The 21,610-nt window shown below is 42.5% G+C and overlaps 2 protein-coding genes across 2 annotated transcripts; one reads left to right on the top strand and one right to left on the bottom strand.

Annotated features, from left to right (window-relative positions):
- Window positions 1-1,975: 1,975 nt before the first annotated feature.
- mkrn2os.1 (MKRN2 opposite strand, tandem duplicate 1) lies at window positions 1,976-6,969 on the bottom strand. Its single transcript, XM_081357069.1, has 5 exons — window positions 6,740-6,969; window positions 5,740-6,094; window positions 3,957-4,003; window positions 3,732-3,882; window positions 1,976-3,180 (listed from the first exon to the last, which is right to left on the bottom strand). Exons 2-5 carry the CDS (start codon window positions 5,946-5,948, stop codon window positions 2,961-2,963), a joined length of 627 nt encoding a protein of 208 aa, XP_081213195.1. The 5' UTR covers window positions 5,949-6,094; window positions 6,740-6,969; the 3' UTR covers window positions 1,976-2,960.
- Window positions 6,417-20,710, top strand: mkrn2 (makorin, ring finger protein, 2). Its single transcript, XM_081357068.1, has 8 exons — window positions 6,417-6,584; window positions 6,804-6,932; window positions 7,825-7,958; window positions 10,125-10,423; window positions 13,926-14,140; window positions 14,444-14,554; window positions 17,948-18,092; window positions 19,646-20,710. Exons 1-8 carry the CDS (start codon window positions 6,559-6,561, stop codon window positions 19,793-19,795), a joined length of 1,209 nt encoding a protein of 402 aa, XP_081213194.1. The 5' UTR covers window positions 6,417-6,558; the 3' UTR covers window positions 19,796-20,710.
- Window positions 20,711-21,610: the final 900 nt, after the last annotated feature.

Genomic DNA, 21,610 nt, shown 5'->3' with positions numbered 1-21,610 from the left:
AGGTATGGAAGCTTGTTTCTGCCACAGAATAAAACATTTTAAAAGATAATTGCGACTTTTTATCTCACAATTGCGAGATATAAAGTCAGAATTGCGTGAAAAAAAGTCTCAATTGCGTGTTATAAAGTCAGAATTGCGAGATACAGTATAAAGTCAGAATTGTGTGAAATAAAGTCGCAATTGATTCTTATAAAGTCAGAATTGCGTGAGAAAGTCTCAATTGCGTGTTATAAAGTCAGAATTGCGAGATATAAAGTCAGAATTGCATGAAATAAAGTCGCAATTGCGTGAAATAAAGTCAGAATTGCGAGATACAGTATAAAGTCAGAATTGTGTGAAATAAAGTCGCAATTGATTCTTATAAAGTCAGAATTGCGTGAGAAAATGTCTCAATTGCGAGATATAAAGTCAGAATTGCATGAAATAAAGTCAGAATTGTGTGAAATAAAGTCAGAATTGCGAGATACAGTATAAAGTCAGAATTGTGTGAAATAAAGTCGCAATTGATTCTTATAAAGTCTAAGTGAATTATTATTTAACCTTTGCATTATTTGTTGAACCATGGTATTAATACAAACTACACAATAGTAAGAGCTGAACTGTTGCTTCATTTATTCAATTTGGAAAAAGTGCTAATTTGGAATTCCACCATGGAAAAAGTGGGCCGGTCTTGGGCCTGAAACTCCCGGGCTGAAAAGTGTCCCCACTCCGGCCGTGGCGGTGTGTCTGGAGGAGGAGGAATGAAGCGTACTCTGTCTACAGTTTTTGAAGGCGGTTCCCAGGAATATCCCTGAACTGGAAGCCGTTGCTCATGAGGAGAACTCCTCAACCCCTCGTTACTCCTCAGAAACGATGCTTGCCATGAAGGGGGTGAATAATTTTGAAAAGTTGCATTTTCAGTTGAATTTGCGGAAACCACTTGAAACATTTGTTGTGTAAAGATATTTCAATCACTTGTGTTTGATTTGTTCATTGCAAACAGCTGAAAACCTGTAAACGTTTCCATTAAACCTGATTTGCATTGGAGGTTGAATCATTTCGATTGCAACTGGTATACATGTATATAGACAAAAACAACCGAAATATACATGAGACGTGATCTGGTTTTATTGGTGCTTTTTGAATACACTATATTTACTCAAAGTGTTAAAACTTGAACTAAAATGAAAATGGAGAATATTAATGAAACTATAATACAATTGTATCTCAATAACACCAAAACAACTGCTTATAATTGAAATGTTAAACGGTACAACTATAACACTAATGCCATTACACAGTAAATTGAACTTTTAAATATTTTTCATTTATAAAAGTAACAGAATCTGACCAGTAGAACTTTGTGAACTAAATCAAAGTGCTGTTTTAGTCAGTTAAATATATAATTTTAGCATCTCAGAAGAAATGTCTGTCTAATGGATATTGACTTGAACTTTCAAGCCTTGTGATGCGACACTCAACATCTTTATACTGTATAAACTGTGTGCAGATTTAATCACCTTATATTAGGAGTAAGGTGGATTCTCCTGAAATAATTTTAGTCTTAATTCACTTTTAATTTTAATTACATTTTCTGAATTAAACTGCTCAAAAACATACTTTATCACTAGAAAAAAAAATAACTAATTGAAGTTGATGGAACGTTTGTCCCTCTAGTGGTTAAAAACAAAACTGCATGTATTTTGTGGAAGAACATTGTTGTGGTTGTGCTTCGGCTCTGTGCGGATGAATATGATTCTTCTTCTGCTAATAAAACATTCACTGCTAGAGATATAACCAGTTTAGATGAAAGATCTCAAGCTGAGCTGAAGACTTACTGTAGTTTTACTCATTAATAAACTCCAGCACAACAACTATAATGAAATGATCTTCACAATAGATAAAGCTTTACAGCGAACTCTGTGTATGTGTGCGTGCATTTGTGTGCGTGTATGAAAAAAAGTGTCCTAAATGAAAACGCTGAAACCCAATGTCACAAAAAAGACTTGTATATACTACATATTATAGTTCATTTTTCAACTTTAAAGTGTTAGTTTCTTTCGTTCATGATTTTTTCAGTTTTTTTTCTAAATAAAAATCAGTAAATTTATTCTTTTTTTTTTTTCTATTTACAAACTCACCACACACAAAAATGGTCAATAACTGTAATTTGTTGAAAGCTAATCTTTTTCTGAAAAAGATGACACCTTACACATGAAGATAGCACATCGTTTTAGAATTTTACAGTCAAAAAATCTAAATATGTGAAAAACACCTATTTTAGCTTCAGGTTCTAAAGGGTTAAAGAGAGAGAGATATGAGTTTATCTGCTCAATAAAACTCCTTACTCTCCTGTAGAGCAATAAAACACCATCATCTCCACCTCACTGTTACAGCACTTACAGTCCCTCAGTTCTCCATCTCCTGAAGACACGCTGATGTTGATTCTTGTTTTATCACGAGCTCTGTCTCGATTTCTTTTCTCCAGCAGACTCTCCTCTGTTCACACACACACTTACTCACTCAGTCACACACACACAGACACACACATTATGTATTGAGTCATTATTTAAATCTTGTTATTTAAAAAAAAAAAAACAGTGTTCATTTAAACATGAAAGTATTATGCAATAATTGAAGACATTTCTCCTTCACTCTTAAACTAAAGCTTCTTTATTCCATGAAGAACCTTTAACATCAGGGACTCTCTCGCTCGCACGAGGGGTTCTAGATCTGAAGAACTGAAAGGCTCTGCTGGGAAGCGAAATGGTCCTTATATGCAAAGTCCTTCTCTTGGAAGCTGTATCTCCAGCGGTGTGCAGAAGCTAATAGGCATCAAGTGTTCTTCAACACTGAGTCTAGAACCCCTAGAGTTCTAGAGCACCGTGTGGTTTAACACAGCGCTGCACTCATGAGGAGCAGTAATAGGCCTATACTGTATACACTATATTAAATTATAGCGTTTTATGAAGAAGTGTGCATCACATGTCATCCGGTGCAGTCGCTGTGTAAAATCCATGTTGTGATATTGCATGATAGATGTTGATGTATCGAGAGACCGTCTTCATCCGGGGTAAGACGTGGCGCTGGGTGAACTGATCTCTGGTCAGAGGCTCGAGCCCGGTCAGCCGGAGCATGTGGTTTATGAAGCTCAGAGCGAACCCGTAACAGCAGGAGCCGAACACACGCTCCTCCTCAAACCTGCAGGAACACACACCTCAGGCTCGGGACAGATCTGGTGACATGTCGGTAGGGCTGTCACAATATATCGCAATACAAAAATGCATCAATATGTGTTGTGTATAGTTCACCCAAAATAAAAATTACTGTGTGAGAAACAAAATGAAGGTTTTACAGAGTTTTAGTGTCAGAACTACATTAAACTACTATATATAATGTATAATAATGCAGTGGGGGAATGTGATAATGCCAGATGTCTGATGTTCCCAGTAAAAGTGTCCTACATTATTATAAATATATCTAGTCAGTAACAGTGAAAGCATATTCATCTACAATAATTCTGTGTTTTCAGCTTCAGAATCATGAATATTGTTATTCTGGCGTCTCTATTGTCCTGTGCTTTGGGTTTCAGCACCAAGTCCAAGACTATTCATTTACACACACAATGTAACACCAAATTTAGCATTTTCATCATCTAAATGTTTGTGTAAACCTGTTATCATGTGTCTGTAATATGGTATCATGAGTTCAGTGTGGTGATGTGTGTCGCTACAGGAGGTGTAATGCCGTACCGCTCTGATGTCCATTCTGGAAGCGCAGAGAACTTCTCCAGCTCAGCGTCCCATGATCTCGCGAGCCGGACACACACACACACACACACACAGCGCTCCCAGCCGCCAGCATCTCTGCGGACCCCGGACAGGGTGTAGTTATAGACCAGACCTGCGACAGACACAGCTGACGAACACACTCTAACTAACGAACAGTGTAATATTCACAGGTGGGAGATACCGTACCTTCTGAGTTAGAAAGACCCACGTGTATCTCAGAGTCACTCCATTCCCTGGAGACAGAAAAAGAGTCACTATAGCTGACCGTTCAACACTCTCTAAACACTCTCTTCTGCTCAGCGAGGCTGCATTTATCTGATCAAAAATGTGGTAAAAATTGTGAAATATTTTTACAATGCAAAACAGCTGTCTTCTATGCGAGTTTATTCCTGTGATCAAAGCTGAGTTTCCACTCCAGTCTTAAAGAGACAGTTCACCCAAAAATGAAAATTACCCCATAATTTAGTCTAGGTCTATATGACGCGAGTCGAGTTCTGGCGGAAGAGTGACCTCTGACCCGACGCATGACGAGTGACCTCTGACCCGAAGCATGACGCATGACCCCTGACCCCACGCATGGCGAGTGACCTGACCCGACGCATGACGAGAGACCTCTGACCCGACGCATGACGAGTGACCTCTGACCCAACACATGACGAGTGACCCCTGACCCGACGCATGATGAGTGACCCCTGACCCGACGCATGGCGAGTGACCTGACCCGACGCATGACGAGAGACCCCTGACCCGACGCATGATGAGTGACCTCTGACCCGAAGCATGACGCATGACCCCTGACCCCACGCATGGCGAGTGACCTGACCCGACGCATGACGAGAGACCTGACCCGACGCATGACGAGTGACCTCTGACCCAACACATGACGAGTGACCCCTGACCCGACGCATGATGAGTGACCCCTGACCCGACGCATGACGAGTGACCTCTGACCCAACACATGACGAGTGACCCCTGACCCGACGCATGATGAGTGACCCCTGACCCGACGCATGATGAGTGACCCCTGACCCGACGCATGACGAGAGACCTCTGACCCGACGCATGACGAGTGACCTCTGACCCAACACATGACGAGTGACCCCTGACCCGACGCATGACGAGTGACCCCTGACCCAACACATGACGAGTGACCCCTGACCCGACGCATGACGAGTGACCCCTGACCCGACGCATGATGAGTGACCCCTGACCCGACGCATGACAAGTGACCCCTGACCCGACGCATGACGAGTGACCCTGCTGTTAGCGTCACGTCACCTCAGCTAATCCGCCTCGCTGCACATTTTCGTTTATCCGGGAGTGACGCGGCCAAGATGGCGACGGCCGGCTCCGCCCACTTTGGGCTTCAAAAACGCTCTTCAGAAACACTACGAGTCATGTCACCCACACTACGAATTTTTTTTTTACAGTCGTTGGTCAATACATCATGAGTCGAGTCAGAGGTCACTCTTTCGCCGGAACTAGACTCACGTACAGTCGTTATTGGAAGCCAGTGATTACAGTTTATAAAGTTATAAATATGGACATTTTTATTGGCCTCAGAAGGCCTTTATTAACCCCTGGATCCGTACGGATTACTGTTATGATGATGAAAGCACTTTCTTTGGGCTTCAAAATCTCAGGCACCATTCACTCCCATTATAAAGCTTGGAAGTGCCAGGATATTATTTAATATATATATCTCTTTGTGTTTGATTGTTTTATATGTAGCCAGTGTTTCCCAGCCCCATCTGTAAGGCTCAAGTTTATCAACAGTTAATGCTTAGCATTGAAACTTCATTACCTTTTCGAAATAATCCACTAAACAAGTTGCGATTTGAGGAGCGTGCACTATCTCAAGATCACGCCCACAATTGTGGAATTCATGAATATTCATATATACTCCGCCCACTGGAACAGTATTTCACAGGAACCGAATATTACATGAATAATAGTCGTATAAACTCACCCAAGATGTGATGGTCCGTGAATAGATCCTATGAGAAACGCACATGAGACTTTGTGTCCATTAGTAAACGGGCAGGAGAGCGCGACCGGCGCGTTTAACAGTCCGAAAGTTGGAGTCTGATGACAGATCGGACACTGACACTGAGAATATGAGGAGAAACTGTACACATCTCTTCCGCAGTGTCTGTATTTGATCACAGTTTTCTCCATTAGAGTTCAGGTGTTCGCGTTACCTGTCGTCCTCTGAGCCTGATCTCAGATCGATTTCGTTTTCTCACGTTCCACAGATGACGTCATTGTGTTCGAAACTAGTCCAGCAGGGGGCGCAAAAAAACAGATTCCTCCAGTAAATCCATCTATAAAATTAAATAATAAAACTTATTCTCTTTCCAAGTCAGTTTATCCGGTTCATTATTTCCCACACCTTCCTTAATCAGTATCTGTAGTGAAAGCTGGTTTGTTATGTTCAGTGGAAAAAGCGATATATGCGATTCGTGAACGAATCGTTCAAAAGAGTCAGTTCAAACGATTCCATGCGTACTTACATGATGTAAAATAATCGTTTGTGAACTCCCAGCAAACACTGAACGTTTCCCTAACGTTCCCATTTTATAAACCAATAAAGAACTGCTCTTTTAACCATAAACTGAGATATGGCTATGAAACGATTCGTTCGAAAGAACCGACTCGTGGAAGTGAATCGCACTAGGCGGAAGCAATGATCAGTCGCGGCGCTGAGCCGGTGATATTTTCAGGTTGCACAAAACCGTGCAGACAGTAACATTTCACAGTAAAATATTACATTCGTACCGGATAAAAGATGTCAACGAAACAAGTGACCTGCAGGTAAAGAGAAACGCATAACTTAACCGTCATTACACAGCCATCAAAGCATCGCTGACTGCAGTAAATAAGGTCATTGATAATATCATCATGACTTTGACATGAGAGAAAATGGTGTAACGTTAGCTGGACTGACGCATCGGATCTCTGACACTTACACATCTATTTAGCATCTCATGCTCTGATTCAGGTGTGTTGATGATGTTGTGTGTGTGTGTACAGGTATTTCCTGCACGGTGTGTGTCGTGAGGGCAGCAGGTGTTTGTTCTCTCACGATCTGACCACGAGCAAACCTTCAACCATCTGTAAATACTACCAGAGAGGAGTCTGTGCCTATGGAGACCGATGCAGGTGACCCACATAGCATGTTTTAATCCTTTTTGCACGCATTTTGTTGAGTAACTAGGCATATGTTATGAGAGATTCTTCAATTTGTCTTTGATGACGTGTGTACTGGCGCGAGGGCGGGGCAACCTGTCACTCACATGAGATCCACCAATAGCAAACCACAACCATCTAATCAATTCACCACAGACACATTCAAGCCCCGTCCTACATTTGTTCTTGTTTGTGAAGCGTTTCACTCGGATATACAGAACCCTTTTCAGTTAGTAAACATTGTGACGTCTCTTTGTGGGCGGAGCTTAGGTGGAGGATTCCCCTGGCCGCTAGCTTCTTTTTAACAAAAATCCGATTTCATCTTAATATGTAAGGTCACTCACTGTCCAGGACTGCGATTGTTATTTGCAAAAGTTAACTTTAATGGACGGAACCAGATTGGCCCGACCCGTACACACTCACTCAATGGATGATCTGACAGGATTGTTGACATCTACACCTGATAGAGAAACCTAGCGTAAAGAGAAACTGAGGGCGTATAAATCTTTAGATGTCTATAACTATGTGCTGAATGGTCATGTACACACGACTTGTGCGATGCGATCCACAGTTCTGCCCAGCCAGCGCCACAAGACGACTATCTAAAGAGTGACATTACGGTGCAATTTTAAAGATGTGAATATTTTCTAGAAATAAAAATTCCAGATACAGCAATTTTATGTATTTGATTATTCTTTCTTACCAGGTTCTTCAAAAGGTTTAGTCACAATCAATCACAAACATGTATATAAAATCACAGATGATTTCTGACTTTAATAACAGAATGAAGAGGTCCCCTAACTGAAGAATCTCCATGTACGTCTCATATATGTATTAGATGTGTGTTATGTGTGTTGTGTGATAGATATGATCATGTGAAACCGTGTGGCCGTGGCGCAGCGGTCGAGAACCCCAACAGATCCGGGTCGGCGCCGGGACCCGCTCCACCAGCAAACACCGGCAAACCTGGCAAAAAACCACTGGTGCTGAGAGACAAAGGTACCATCCCCTCATGTCACGACACTGAACTCACGATACGATATTATTGCGATACTCCAAGATAAAAGGTTAACAAAAAATTAACTGTTGATGAAAATGCTAAATTTGGTATTTCATTGTGTGTGTAAATGAATAGACTTTGACTTGGTGCTGAAACCCAAAGCACAGGACAATAGAGACGCCAGAATAACAATATTCATGATTCTGAAGATGAAAACACTGAATTATTGTAGATGAATATGCTTTCACTGTCACTGACTAGATATATTTATAATAATGTAGGACACTTTTACTGGACACATCAGACATCTGGCATTATCAGGACTCACACATATTCCCCCACTGCATTATTATACATTATATTCAACATTATATAGTAGTTTAATGTAGTTCCGACACTAAAACTCTGTAAACTTAAATTTTTCCTGACACAGTTATTTTTATTTTGGGTGAACTATACACAATACTGATGCATTTTTGTATTGTGACACGATATATTGTTACACCCCTAGTCTGCACTCATGACTCTCGCGCAGATACACTACATGCTACATTAGAAATGAAAGAAATAAAGTCAATTATTGTACTCTACTAGGGGTGTACAATGTCTATCGTCTACAGTAATATTGTTGTTTTAACGATGTGTGATCCGACATAGTCGAGTGTGTCCATCACTTTACAGAAACACAGATAGAGAGAGCGCGCACACATACACTAGATGATGTAGTCGTCTAGTAGGTTAGACTAGTGCGCTTTTATAACGCCCTCAAGATTCAAGATAAGGGGCAAAAATACCTCTGTATGTCTTTTATATTTATATCATTTAATATATCACATGAAGAGTGCCGCTTTTTCTTTAAAATCCCCCTGTGGTGAAAATCCATCTTTTAATGTTGTTTAAATGTCTGTGGTGTTTTTAATATACGTTAAAGGGGACCTATTATGCCCCTTTTCACAAGATGTAAAATAAGTCTCTGATGTCCCCAGAGTGTGTATGTGAAGTTTCAGCTCTAAATACCCCACAGATCATTTTTTACAGCATGTTTAAATTGTCACTTTTTGATGCTCAGAAAAACGCGCTGTTTTAGTGTGTGCCCTTTAAATGCAAATGAGCTGCTGCTGCCGGCACAGGGGGCGGAGCTTCACAAGCTCGCGCTCAGTCTCAGGACGCAGTGAGGGGCTCTCTCTGTGTAAGCCCTCTCCTATCGTCCTGCCAGGCTTGCACAGGGCGCTGGATGGGGTCAGCAGTTGTGGCCCTTTGGTAGGGATTCCTATTCGTAGGGACTGAAGAGGAACGTCTCGGTTACGTATGGTAACCCTCGTTCCCTGAAGGAGGGAAGGGAGACGCCACATAACATCGCCACATCTGCTGCACCCCGCTGGGGCAACCAGGTCACCGGCTCGGCTCCTCAGCGAAAAACTAAGATGCGATGCGATGTGATACCTAAATGCTGCTCATTATATGCGTGTTGCAGCTGATGCAATTATAGCATGTCGACGTGCATTGGCTTGTTTTAGTTACACTCGAAGTAGATTTGCCTCTCTAGCGAGATTCCTATTCGTCGGTCACCGACGTTGCGTCTCCGTTCCCTTCTTCAGGGACGGGGGTTACCATACGTAACCGAGACGTTTCCTTTAAAGGTGCATTGTGTAATATTTAGGAGGATCTGTTGACAGAAATGCAATATCATATACATAACGATGTTTTCAGTGGTGTATAAAGATATTACATAATGAACCGTTTTATTTTTATTACCTTAGAATGAGCCATTTCTCTCTACACACACCGCTGGTCCCCTTACATTGAAATAGCAATTTTGCGCCTCAACTGGCTACTCTCTGCTGTACGATGACATCTATTCCTGTCGGCCACCGTAACTTCTGTTGGGTGCAATTCGCATCCTCACCACTAGATGACGCTAATATTTACACACTGCACCTTTAAGAGCGATTGAAAGAAGGAGCAGCAACACAGTTTCTTTTGCTTCTCTTGAACTTTCTGAAATCAATTGAAATGTGAACGAGTTGAGTCTTTTCCCAACAGACCACGGAGAGATTGTAATGTTATGTTGTGTATGTTGTCAGCTCTGGGTCTGTGTGGAGGAGATATTGTAATGTGTGTGTGTGTGTGTGTGTGTGTGTGTGTGTGTGTGTGTGTGTTCTCAGCTCTGGGCCCGTATGTAGAGAGTGCCGAGGACTGCTGGGACTACAGAGACGCCAGCGCTCACGGTAAACCGCACTCGTACCTGGAGGCCATTCGCTCTGGGCTGGAGAGTTCTGAGAGTTCTGCCTCATCCGGCCCGTATCCGGACGCCGGGCCTCAGCCGCAACTCTGCCCGTACCTGGCGGCGGGCCAGTGTAACTATGGCGACCGCTGCCCGTATCTCCACGGCGACGTGTGTGAAATCTGCCGGCTCCAGGTTCTACACCCGCACGACCCCGAGCAAAGAGCGGCGCATGAAAAGGTGACTTCTATTGGTTTTCATTCGTTCAGTTCAGTTTTTTAATGCAGCAGATTGAGTGCAACAGTTGAAGTAAAGATGTAATATTTATTGCATGTTTGATATACCAAAAATTAATCATGCGTCATGTTTAAACACCATTCTCCTCCACCACTGACGATTTCTGTGAGAAATGCTGCCAGTGTAGATCCGGCAGAAACACGCAGAGTGATACACACTGTGAGACGGTTTCTGTGTGATATTAGTAGAATATCGCAGGCTAGATAAGGCTCTCAGCCAATCAGAGTCGAGAGCCAGAATTAACTGTTGTATAAAAAATATATAATGTTTGTATGACATAGGTGTTTTAGTAATAATGTAGAAACCTTTCTCATAATCAAATTTCAACTTCATTTTCAAAAGTAAATTTAAAGTCCCCATTAGTGCTGCACGATTAATCGTATCGCAATCGCGATATCAAGCCTACGCGATTATATGACGCAAAATGTTGCGATTTTATATTAAATAAACAAATTAGCGCTGTTAACGCACTTATTAATGCAAATGCTTTTAAACCATTCATGCGCGATAATACATAAAAGAACGAGCTGCCTGTGAATGTCCTCCACACACACACACACACACACACACACAGATAGACACGCGCCAGTATCAAGTTCTCTTTAGCGGTAGAACGAACAACACACATGTATGCCATAATGAACGCGCTGCCTGTGAATGTCTGACTGTAACACACAGAGAGACTCGCGCTAATATCGTGCGTGCGCACAAAACAGCACGCCAGAATACAGTTCTTTTTCGAGCTTGAACGAACAATAACACACACAATTATGCCAAAATGTCTTTTTGTCGAGTGTCTTCATAACATAAGAGTAGTCTTATGATGAACATGAAGAGTTGTGATGACTCGTGAAAGAATGAGGCGTGTGTGAGATCCGCGTCTCTGACAGCGGCTGCTCTTAAAGGGACAGTACACAGTAGCCACTAATTACATCTGTCGCTAAAGTTATTCTAATTTTTTTTTTTTGCTTTTTTTTATTATTATTTTTCTTTACCCCTGACATGTATGGTTATATGTACTCTTGTATGTAAATTATGTTTTGTTCTTGTTAAAATGCAATAAAAAAAAAAAGAATCTGTCGCTAAAGTTAATCAAAGGACAAAGGGAACAGAGAAAAACACTCACTGCTCTTGACTAAATAGCTTTTTTCTTTAGGCTGATTATCACTAATCTGTGTGCGCATTTATTTTCCTTGAGAACCAGGCAAGTTGACTCATGAAACCATTTGTTTATTATATCGTAATCGCAATATTGACCTCAATTAACGCAATATGACATTTTCCCCAAATCGTGCAGCTCTAGTCCCCCTGTGGTGTAAATCCAGCTTTTAATGTTGTTTATGTGCCTATGTGGTGTGTTTAATCTGCTTTAAGACAAACCATGTGTAAATTCATAAGTCGACAGTAGACATGTGCCGGTATTCGGTAATGCGATAAATCGCGGTAATGAATATGCACGATATTGTTATCGTGGGCACTTCAAAATACCGTGAAAAATAATAGATCAGAATTTATATTTATAGAACGCGCATTAGCTTATTTTCCATCAACCGCTTAAACAAACACTGCGTATGCTGCGCGAAACACGTGCGCGCTCTGATGTAAACAATCCCCACATGTAGAAGAAGCATGGCGGAAGGAGGAACACTGCTATCGATTTATCCCGCTTCTAAAAGCAGAGCTGTCAACTCTACGCATTCAGTGTGAGACTCACGCAATCGACACTTTTCACACGCTCTCGCGCCACACATAACATCCATTTTCTCACGCAGAGAAAAATCGCGGAGCAAAGACACTGATCCCGACAGACTAGACAGAGCAGGGTACTTTTGATATGAAAATAATTCTCAGCTCTCATGTTCTGTCCATTTTATTATGAAATTCAGACAATAAATACCGTTTTGGCGCTTGTAAATGTGACGTGACCGATCGCTGTAGCGCCTCAGTTCAAGCAAACCGATCATCTGTTACTTTTTTTTTAAAGATACAGTGAAACTTACCGAAAGGTATTTATGCCTCATACATAATATCGATCACTCAGTGTTTTTCAGCCATGGAAAGAGGTCAATAAAACTGCAGGTGAACAATTATGTCACAGAACGTTACATTTACCTCAGGAAAGCCATTTAATGACCAACACGTTAGTTGACTAGAAAAAATAGCTATAGATATAGAGAGGAGTATTTAGCTAAATATGTGCACTATATTACATTTGTATTATATTTTTACTCGTGTCATAATTGTTATTATAATGAAAACCAAATTATATTTAGTTTAAAGGTGCATTAAGCAACTTTTCATGTTAAAAATACCCGTTTTTCTAACCCATACATGCTTAAACAATAGCCTGATGGGCTGAATGAGCCCTTCTATGATCACTGCGATTGCCTCTATAATCCTGTACAGTAAAATAAATAAGAGGGATTCGGGACGGAATCGACTGGGCGTGACGTCATGCGCGTTCACGCTCACCTGGCTATGTCTGGCAGGTTTGTGTATTCGCCGCCATTCTCCATATCAGCGAAGACAACTCAAGCGACTTTGGCAAAAGTAGAAGATGGATTCAAAGAGACCGGCTTCTAGTTCATCCCAAACCCCAACGCAAACTCCACGTAACCGCGTGCACAACTCTGGTTGCAGTTTCGTGTGTCGCCAGAAGGGGGCATAGTTCTGCAAAAACTCAGAGACTTGCGCAATGCACCTTTAATTTATTTTTAACCTTTAATAATACCAGCTGACAGGGCTCTATGTATGTTTACAGCATTATGTGAGATATATTTTTTCTTGAGAAAAATTAACATGTAGGCTGTCTACTGTAGCCTACCTAATATATATCCAAAGAGTCAATATTGAATCAAGATTGAAATCAAATCCCAAGAATTGAATTGAAATCGTGAAAACTGTGTAAAATTCTGTTTAGTTACCAAATGTTTTGACAATTGTGATGCAAGTTGTTTTTTGTCTACATCCCCCCCACAATCCATCCGTTTCTCTTGAGCAATTAAAATATCGTGATAATACCGTATACCGTGATAAAAGCTCAATCAATTAATCGCAGCATGAAAATTTGATACCGGCACATGCCTAGTCGACAGCATTGCTGAGTATTTCCTCCTTAAAACTGCAGTGAACCAAAGACAGCCTCAAACACACGCTTTGAAATCGCTGGTGTTTCTGACGTCACAAACTACCTTGTAACCAATCAGATCAACGTGTGATCGTCAACCAGTGGATCTCTGAGCTGAGATATTCATAGAACCACGCATACTACATGAGGCAAGGGTGTCGAGTTACATTCGAGATATTTTAAGACATACATTTTTTTTTCAAGAAAAAATCATTTTGGTTTGAGTTTTAAGGGCTAAAATGATTGACTACAGGGGGACATGATGATTCTGATGATGATGCTGATGTTGATGCTGATGTTGATTCTGTCTGGTCTCAGATGTGCATGGCGGCCTTCGAGATGGACATGGAGCGGGCGTTTGCGGCTCAGCAGAGTCAGGATAAGCAGTGTAAGATCTGTCTGGATGTGGTGTACGAGAAGACGTCTCCGTCGGAGCGGCGCTTCGGGATCCTGTCGAGCTGCGTTCACACGTACTGTCTGAGCTGCATACGCCAGTGGCGCTGCGCCGAGCAGTTCCAGAACCAGATCCGAAAGTGAGTCAGTCCACTGGGATGAACTTTTAATTAATCATAACTAGTGGTGGAATGGCTCGGATCATTTACGGTTTTTGAGCCACAGATCGGATCATTTTTCGGATCAGCAAAAATGTTTTTATATAATATATAAAGAGATATATATATATATATATATATATATATATATATATATATATATATATATATATATATATATATGGGGGGGTATGTAACTTTACTTTTCATTAATTACTTAAAACTCCCTTGAAGTTCTTCGATACTACCGAGTGTTGTGGAGTAATGAAGTGTTAATGTGTGCAGGTCTTGTCCTGAGTGCCGTGTGGTGTCGGAGTTCGTCATTCCCAGTATGTACTGGGTGGAAGACCAGGATGAGAAGAACCGTCTCATCGAGGAGTTCAAATCTGGAGTCAGGTATGACTGAAACGGGTTTGCTTTGTGGCCTGGTAACAGAATTACAGGTATACAGGTATAGCTATGATATACCTATAGGACTCTACAGGATTCAGTGTTTGCAGTGGTACACAAAACTGCATTCTTATAAAAACAGCAGCAGAATTGCATGTGCATGATTATCTGTGTGAACAAACAGTCAGTAATGTGATGAACGAATGGAGCGAATTTGATCAATTCTAATTTCTTAAAAAGTCATGAAATTCATTTAAAGATCTTTATATGTTTATGAAGGTTAGCTAAATTTAGCAGGGATATAATGCGAGCGTTGTTTCAAATGCCTCGCTCTACTTGCGCCACATGCGGATCCCATCTGCACGAGGCCGACGGGCACACGAAGTGCGTCAAATGCCTGGGTACCGCCCATGCTGAGGCTGCACTTTCTGCTGGTGGCTGCTCTGTCTGCAAGAGCATGCCTGTCTCCGTGCTGCGGACGCGGCTAGCTCTCTCCAAAGATGGCGACACCTCAGCTCTCACCGGACGCGCTTTCTCCACCTCCGGCCAAGCTGCATCGGCCCTGCACACGATGGCTGTGTTGCAGGTCTACCAGGCCAGGTCGCCACTCGATGGACGAGGCTGGCTGGACCCTGAGGCCTTTCGGGATCTGCGGAGCGCCATGGACCTAGCCTTGCGTGCTACCAAGGCTACAGCGCAGGCTATCGGGAGGAGCATGGCTAGCCTAGTCGTGCTCGAGCGCCACCTCTGGCTTAATCTCACTGAGATTAAGGATGCGGACAAAACTGTGTTCCTCAACGCTCCCGTCTCCGGCTTCGGTCTCTTCGGCCCGGCGGTGAAGGGATTTTCGGAGAGATACACTGAAGCGCAGTCGTCCCAAGCCATGCGACACTTCCTGCCCAAGCTCTCTAGCTCCGCGTCGAGTAGGCCCAAAACCACAGCGCCACGGAGCCAGCGAAGCAGGTCTCTCAGCCCCTTCGCGGCCTGCTAAGCGCTACCCGTTGCCCTGGCACCAGGGTCCCCGACCCAACATTGTGTTGGACCCTAGGCCTCGGAAGACCTCCTAGAAGGTAAAGAGAGAGGGCTCGAGTCTCGCGCTAGCCGGACCACCCTCGAAGAAACCCACGATAAGTCCCGCAGCTCCCTGTTCAGCTCAGGTGGCTGGGGAATTTTATATTGTAGAAACTGGGCCCTTCCCAGTTGTCAATCTGACTTTGCCCGAGGCGAAAGCCTCTCCAGTCAGTCCAACACTAAGTATGTGCATAAATCACAATATAAGGGTATTAGGTCCCCCTGTGTTAGGCGGCTCATCCCCGAATATGTGTCAAACCCTAGCCGCCCTGCCCTGGCCTGGCGAGCCATCCCCGGTGTGTCGAGTTGGGTTATAAACACAATAAAACGAGGCTACTCGCTTCAATTCGCTTGCAGACACCCAAAGTTTCAGGCGGTAGTCGAGACTTCGGTGAGAAGCAGCGTGTGTCACGTGCTTTACTCCGAAATACAAAATCTGTTAGCAAAAGGGGCGATAGAATTAATCCCTCCTGCGCTAAAAAATTCTGGGTTTTACAGTCGCTATTTTCTAGTACCGAAAAAAGACGGCGGCATCAGACCCATATTAGACCTAAGCCATCTGAACAGAGCCCTCATGAGACGGCCATTCAGAATGCTAACTGTCAGACACATCCTCGCGCAAGTTCGCCCGGGATTGGTTCTTTACTGTGGATCTGAAAGACGTGTACTTTCACATCCAGATAACCCCCCATCACAGGCCATTCTTGAGATTCGCTTTCGAGGGGCAGGCATCAATTCACAGTTCTGCCGTTCGGTCTGTCCCTAGCAGCCCGTACAGTTACGAAGTGCATGGACTAAGACGGCCCTTTCTCCCCTGAGGCATCAGAGAGTGCGCGTGTTGAATTATTTCGACGACTGGCTTGTTCTGGCGCAGTCGAAGACCGAACTTTTGACACACAGAGCTTCAATCCTCAGCCATTTGGAATGCCTGGGGCTCAAGATCAGTTTATCCAAGAGCAAACTGAACCCCAGCCAGAGTGTAATCTTTCTGGGTGAGAAAGCTATGAGAGCGCGAGGGCACTCTCTGTTCAACAGCTGACAGCCTCCTTCAAAGCAGGCGCACGCACACCCCTCAGAAAGTTTCAGAAGCTTCTCGTCTCATGGCAGCCGCATCGCCAGTACTCTGTATAGGATTACTGCGTATGCGTCCGCTCCAGCACTGGCTCAAGCACCGCGTGCCAGCCCTTGCATGGCAGTCGGGGAGCCTGAATCACGGTTGTTTACGCGCCCTGATTCCGTGGCGGGCTCAGGACTGGTACCACGAGGGTTTGACCAGGAAGACCTCCAGGAGGAAAGTGGTTTTCACAGACGCCTCCAACCTAGGTGCTGGAGGGCAAGCCTGTCTCCGGCCTCTGGTCGAGCATGGAGAAGAGCTTACATATCAACTGCCTGGAAATGAAAGCAGTTTGTTTGGCCCTGAAAGCATTTCTGTCAAGCCTCAAGGGACACCATGTCTTAGTCCGCACGGACAACATGTCGGTGGTGTCATAAATAAATCGGCAAGGTGGCATCAGGTCGGGCAACCTGTTCATCATGGCGAGAGACCTCCTTCTCTGGGCACAAGGCAACCTGAGCTCTCTGAGAGCAGCACATATCCCTGGCATTCAGAATCTGAGTGCGGATATGCTTTCTCGAGACAACACTCCCCTAGGCAAGTGGTCTCTAAACCCTCAGATGGTCCGTCTGATATGGAGTGTTTTCGGCAAGGCCAAAGTCGACCTTTTCACCCCGAGAAACAACACTCTCTGCGCAGTGTTGGCTCATCCCTGGCCCAGTTGCCCCCTTTTCCCCCCGTTTCCATGATTCCCCAGGTCATCAAACGGGTCAGGGAGAGCGGATGCCCAGTCCTCCTAGTGGCCCCCCTCTGGAAATCCAGGCCGTTGTTCCCAGAGCTGGTTCAGATGATGGACTAGATCGTGACTAGCTAGATGATTTCTTCAACGATGCAGTTAAGCAGTGAGTTGGGAAACACACCCCTGGTGGATAGTTACTGTGACTGAGCTCTCATTTATTAAAGCAGTACACCCTCCTAGAATATTGGCAGTGATCAAACCGAACATGGCTTCACTTTAAAGAGCAGCTGCAGTCCGAACAGAAATCAACAGAATCTGAGGTCAAAGGTTAAACGTTTGAGTGGCGTCTGTAAAGCCTTTGATCTTCCTTTGATCTGCACTCCAACTAAGAGAAGTCCATTTACTCTCCTGTATTGGCAGAATGCTGAGAGATTTCTTTGATATTATGGTTTAAACGTGTATTAGGCCGCTCTGTGTTTTCTTTATATTAGTGTCTCCCTGAATCTGTTTCTGTTTCTCTGTGTGTGTGTTGCAGTAAGAAACCCTGTAAATACTTTGACCAGGGAAGAGGAACGTGTCCGTTTGGTGGAAAGTGTTTCTACATGCATGCATACGCTGACGGGACGCGAGCAGAACCCGACAAACCCCGCAAACAGCTCAGTGCCGAGGGGAACGTCCGGGTAAAGACCACACACACACACACACACACACACACACTTATATATAGTCAAATCCTCATTTAAGTAATTCATGCGCAGAATAAAGGGGCGGGGCCTGGTTGAGTTAGTTAGTAGTGTGTTAAACTGGTGGTAATGGTAAGGGGCGGGACATTTCCCAAACACACTCGAAGCGCTCGACCAATCACAACACACTGCTCCAGCCGACCAATCAGAGCACAGTGTCCTTTTCAGAAGGAGGGGCTTCATAGAGACAGGAAGTAAACAGAGCGTTACTGACAGACTGGGAAGAGAGGAGCCGCAACAATGGAGAATATGAGGAGAATAATCAACATTCAAGCAGGAAAACCTGTTCTAGTAGAGCCTGAAACAACATAACGATTGTAAAAGGTCCTCTTGTGCTCTTCTTCGTGTGTCGGTCAAAAATGACAGAAATTATTCTTCTATAATTTTTTATTTCAATTAAATTAATGTACTATATTTTAGTCCGATAATGTTTTTTATTTAATATTTTGTCATTTTAGGGGATTTTATGGTACTAAATTATATTTACGCTGTATTTATAATCCATGTATTCCCTTTTTGACCATAGACCTGAAAATTTAATTTCCAATTTCCAACTTAAAGGTGCAGTGTGTGATTTTTAGCAGCATCTAGTGGTGAGTTTGCGAATTGCAACCATCAAAAGTTACGGTGGCCGATAGGAAGTGATGTCGTCGTCTGAGACAGCAGAGATTAGCCAGTTAAGCAATGAGGTTTCTTTACAAAGATAAATTAAGAAATTATGTTTACTTAATTATTCAGTAAAACGATAAGTTATTGTGAATATTATTGTTACTTGTTCATCATTGTGTCAGTGTTTTATTCGCATCTTTGCACGAAGAACAATGTTTTTTGTCCGCTCAGGGCCACCGTAGAAACATTTCGATGTAAGCGGACCCGTGGCGTGTGTAGAGAGAAATGGCTCATTCTAAGCTAAAAAAAACATTACGGTTCATTATGTAAGGTCTTTATACACCACTGAAAACATAGTTATGTTTATTATATTGCATTTCTGCAAACAGATCCTCCTAAATATTACACACTGCACCTTTAAACTGTCGTAAATCTTGAATGCTTTAGAGACACGTGGCAGATTATTGCTGAAGTGAAGAGTTTTAAAAAGTGAACTTAAAAAAAAGGTTACAGAATTTTACGTTTATTATGAAAAATGTGCAAAATACTATTTTATATGAAATGTATATTTTCAAAAACATGTTTTACTCTAAAACTGCGATAAATTCAAAGCCATAAATCTAAACAAGATGTATTCAAAATGTAAGTTTGATATCTCAAAAAGAACCTGTTCATGTCCATGATTTATTGTGTGTGTGTGTGTGTGTGTGTGTGTGTGTGTGTGTGTGTGTGTGTGTGTGTGTGTGTGTGTGTGTGTGTGTGTGTTCACATAACAAGTGCCAAAACCTTTACCAAGTTTCGTACCATTCTAATGAAGTAAAAAATTCAATGTTAGATTTGTCAGAGGGTTAAAATGTGAAATATTTCTCTCTCTCTCTCAGTTTCTGAACTCAGTGCGTCTGTGGGACTTCATCGAGGAGCGAGAGCATCGTGGGCTTCCCCAGTACGAGGACGAGGTCAATGAACTGGGCGAACTCTTCATGCAGCTCTCCGGAGCCGGAGACGAGAGCGGCTCCTCGGCCTCACATTGATCACATGACATTAACACGTATCGAGAGCGTTTCCGAAGACGACATTCTACCGGCGGTGCGTTTCTGTGCGACAGCATATACTACATCTGTACGAGTATGAAATATATACAGCACCTGTATCGTATCTGTAGGCTGCTATATTCTCCTGGGAGGAGTTTTTTAACGCAAGGCCCAAAGATGAATGTATAAAAAAAATGGGAACTAAAACTCACATTTTCAAATGCACTCAAATAGTGTATGAAGTATAATAATGTTGTGTCAAAAAATGAATAAATTAGTAGTAATTGTTGCACTTAGTTCAGATAACATACATAATTTATTACATTTGGGCATCATGCAATATTACTGTGGTTTAAAAAAAAATAAAAGCATCCATTCATTTTGTCACTAGTGAATGGACTTATCTGTATTTTTAGGATATATTTACTTCATTTTGAATTCAGCTGATATCATAGTACTGAAGTTCACTTGTCTGGTTTACTCTTGAATCTGATATGGGTTATTATATATTCATTTTCTGAACTGTATTGTTGAGTGACTCTGGAGCGAGTGTAATAAAGCGTTTCGTGAGCGATTGGTGTGTGTGTGTGTGTGTGTGTGTGTGTTTAGCACAGACTCGTTTACAGACACGGGATCAGAACTGTTCAAATACACTGAATCTGATTAAGATTCGTATGCTTATATCAAGAGCAGGGATGCAATGATATGAAAATTATGGCCGATACCGATAATTCTTTATATTTGAAAGCATTTCAGTGTTTATCGGGATGGTTTTGGGTCATCCGTGTGCCTCGTCACTTTAAAGGGACAGTTTACCCAAAAATGAACATTTTTGTCATCATTTACTCACTTAAGTTGCCGTATGAGTTTCTTTATTCTGTTGAACACAATAAATCTGGTTAATTTTGCTGCACCAGACCGCAGATAACATCTTTAAATGATTCAGAAGACAAAAATCAATTAGTTATCAATATCACTATTAACCATATTCGTCATTAGCATCCCGCCTAGCCTCCTAGCGGGGAACAGTGAGGTGATGTCGCTCTGAACGCGATGTAAACGCGCTGATCGGTGAGTGTGTGTGTGTGTGTGTATTCTCCGCTATGACTCTTCCAGCTCTCCAGAAAAACAGTGTTTTCTTCAGGAAGATTCTCAGCCAGTTTCCTCAGGACTTCAGTCTGGCCTTCGCTTATGGATCTGCTGTGTTCAGGCAGAATGGAAGCTGTCAAGGTCAGATGCGGGTAAGAAACGCCTCACTCTGTGTCTAATGTTATGATCTGAAGAAACTCTGTCACTCGGAGTTAAAGTACATTAATCTCTGCCTAATATACAGTACAGCAGCCCTGAATCATCATCAGTCAGTGCTTTAGTCACTGTTATGGAGAACAAACAAGAAAAACTACATTTTGATTTGGATCGGTAAGATTTTTAATGTTTTTAAAAGAGTTTTCTGCTCACCAAGACCGCATTTATTTCATAACAAAAACTGTAATATTGTTCAATATTATGACAATTTAAAATAACTGTTGTCTTTTTTAATATGTTTTAAATGTAATTTATTCCTGTGATCAAATCTGAATGTTCAGCATCATTACTCCAGTCTTCAGTGTCACATGATCCTTCAGAAATTACTCTATTATTAGGATTTGATGCATCTCATTTGAAAATTCCACCAAGTGCGCGACTACACTGGAAAGAGCGGTAGCGAAAGATTAGACTTTCTACAACACATCCTGACGTCACGAGTCTTTACGGGATGTGTGTGAACGCACTCACAGATTCCGAAAAAATCACTGGCAGTGTGAACGATCCTGG

Source organism: Scardinius erythrophthalmus (genome assembly GCF_964197995.2).
Source record: "Scardinius erythrophthalmus genome assembly, chromosome: 25".
Taxonomy (NCBI): domain Eukaryota; kingdom Metazoa; phylum Chordata; class Actinopteri; order Cypriniformes; family Leuciscidae; genus Scardinius; species Scardinius erythrophthalmus.
Note: the sequence above shows the minus strand (reverse complement) of the source record. Positions and strands in the feature narration are given on the sequence as shown.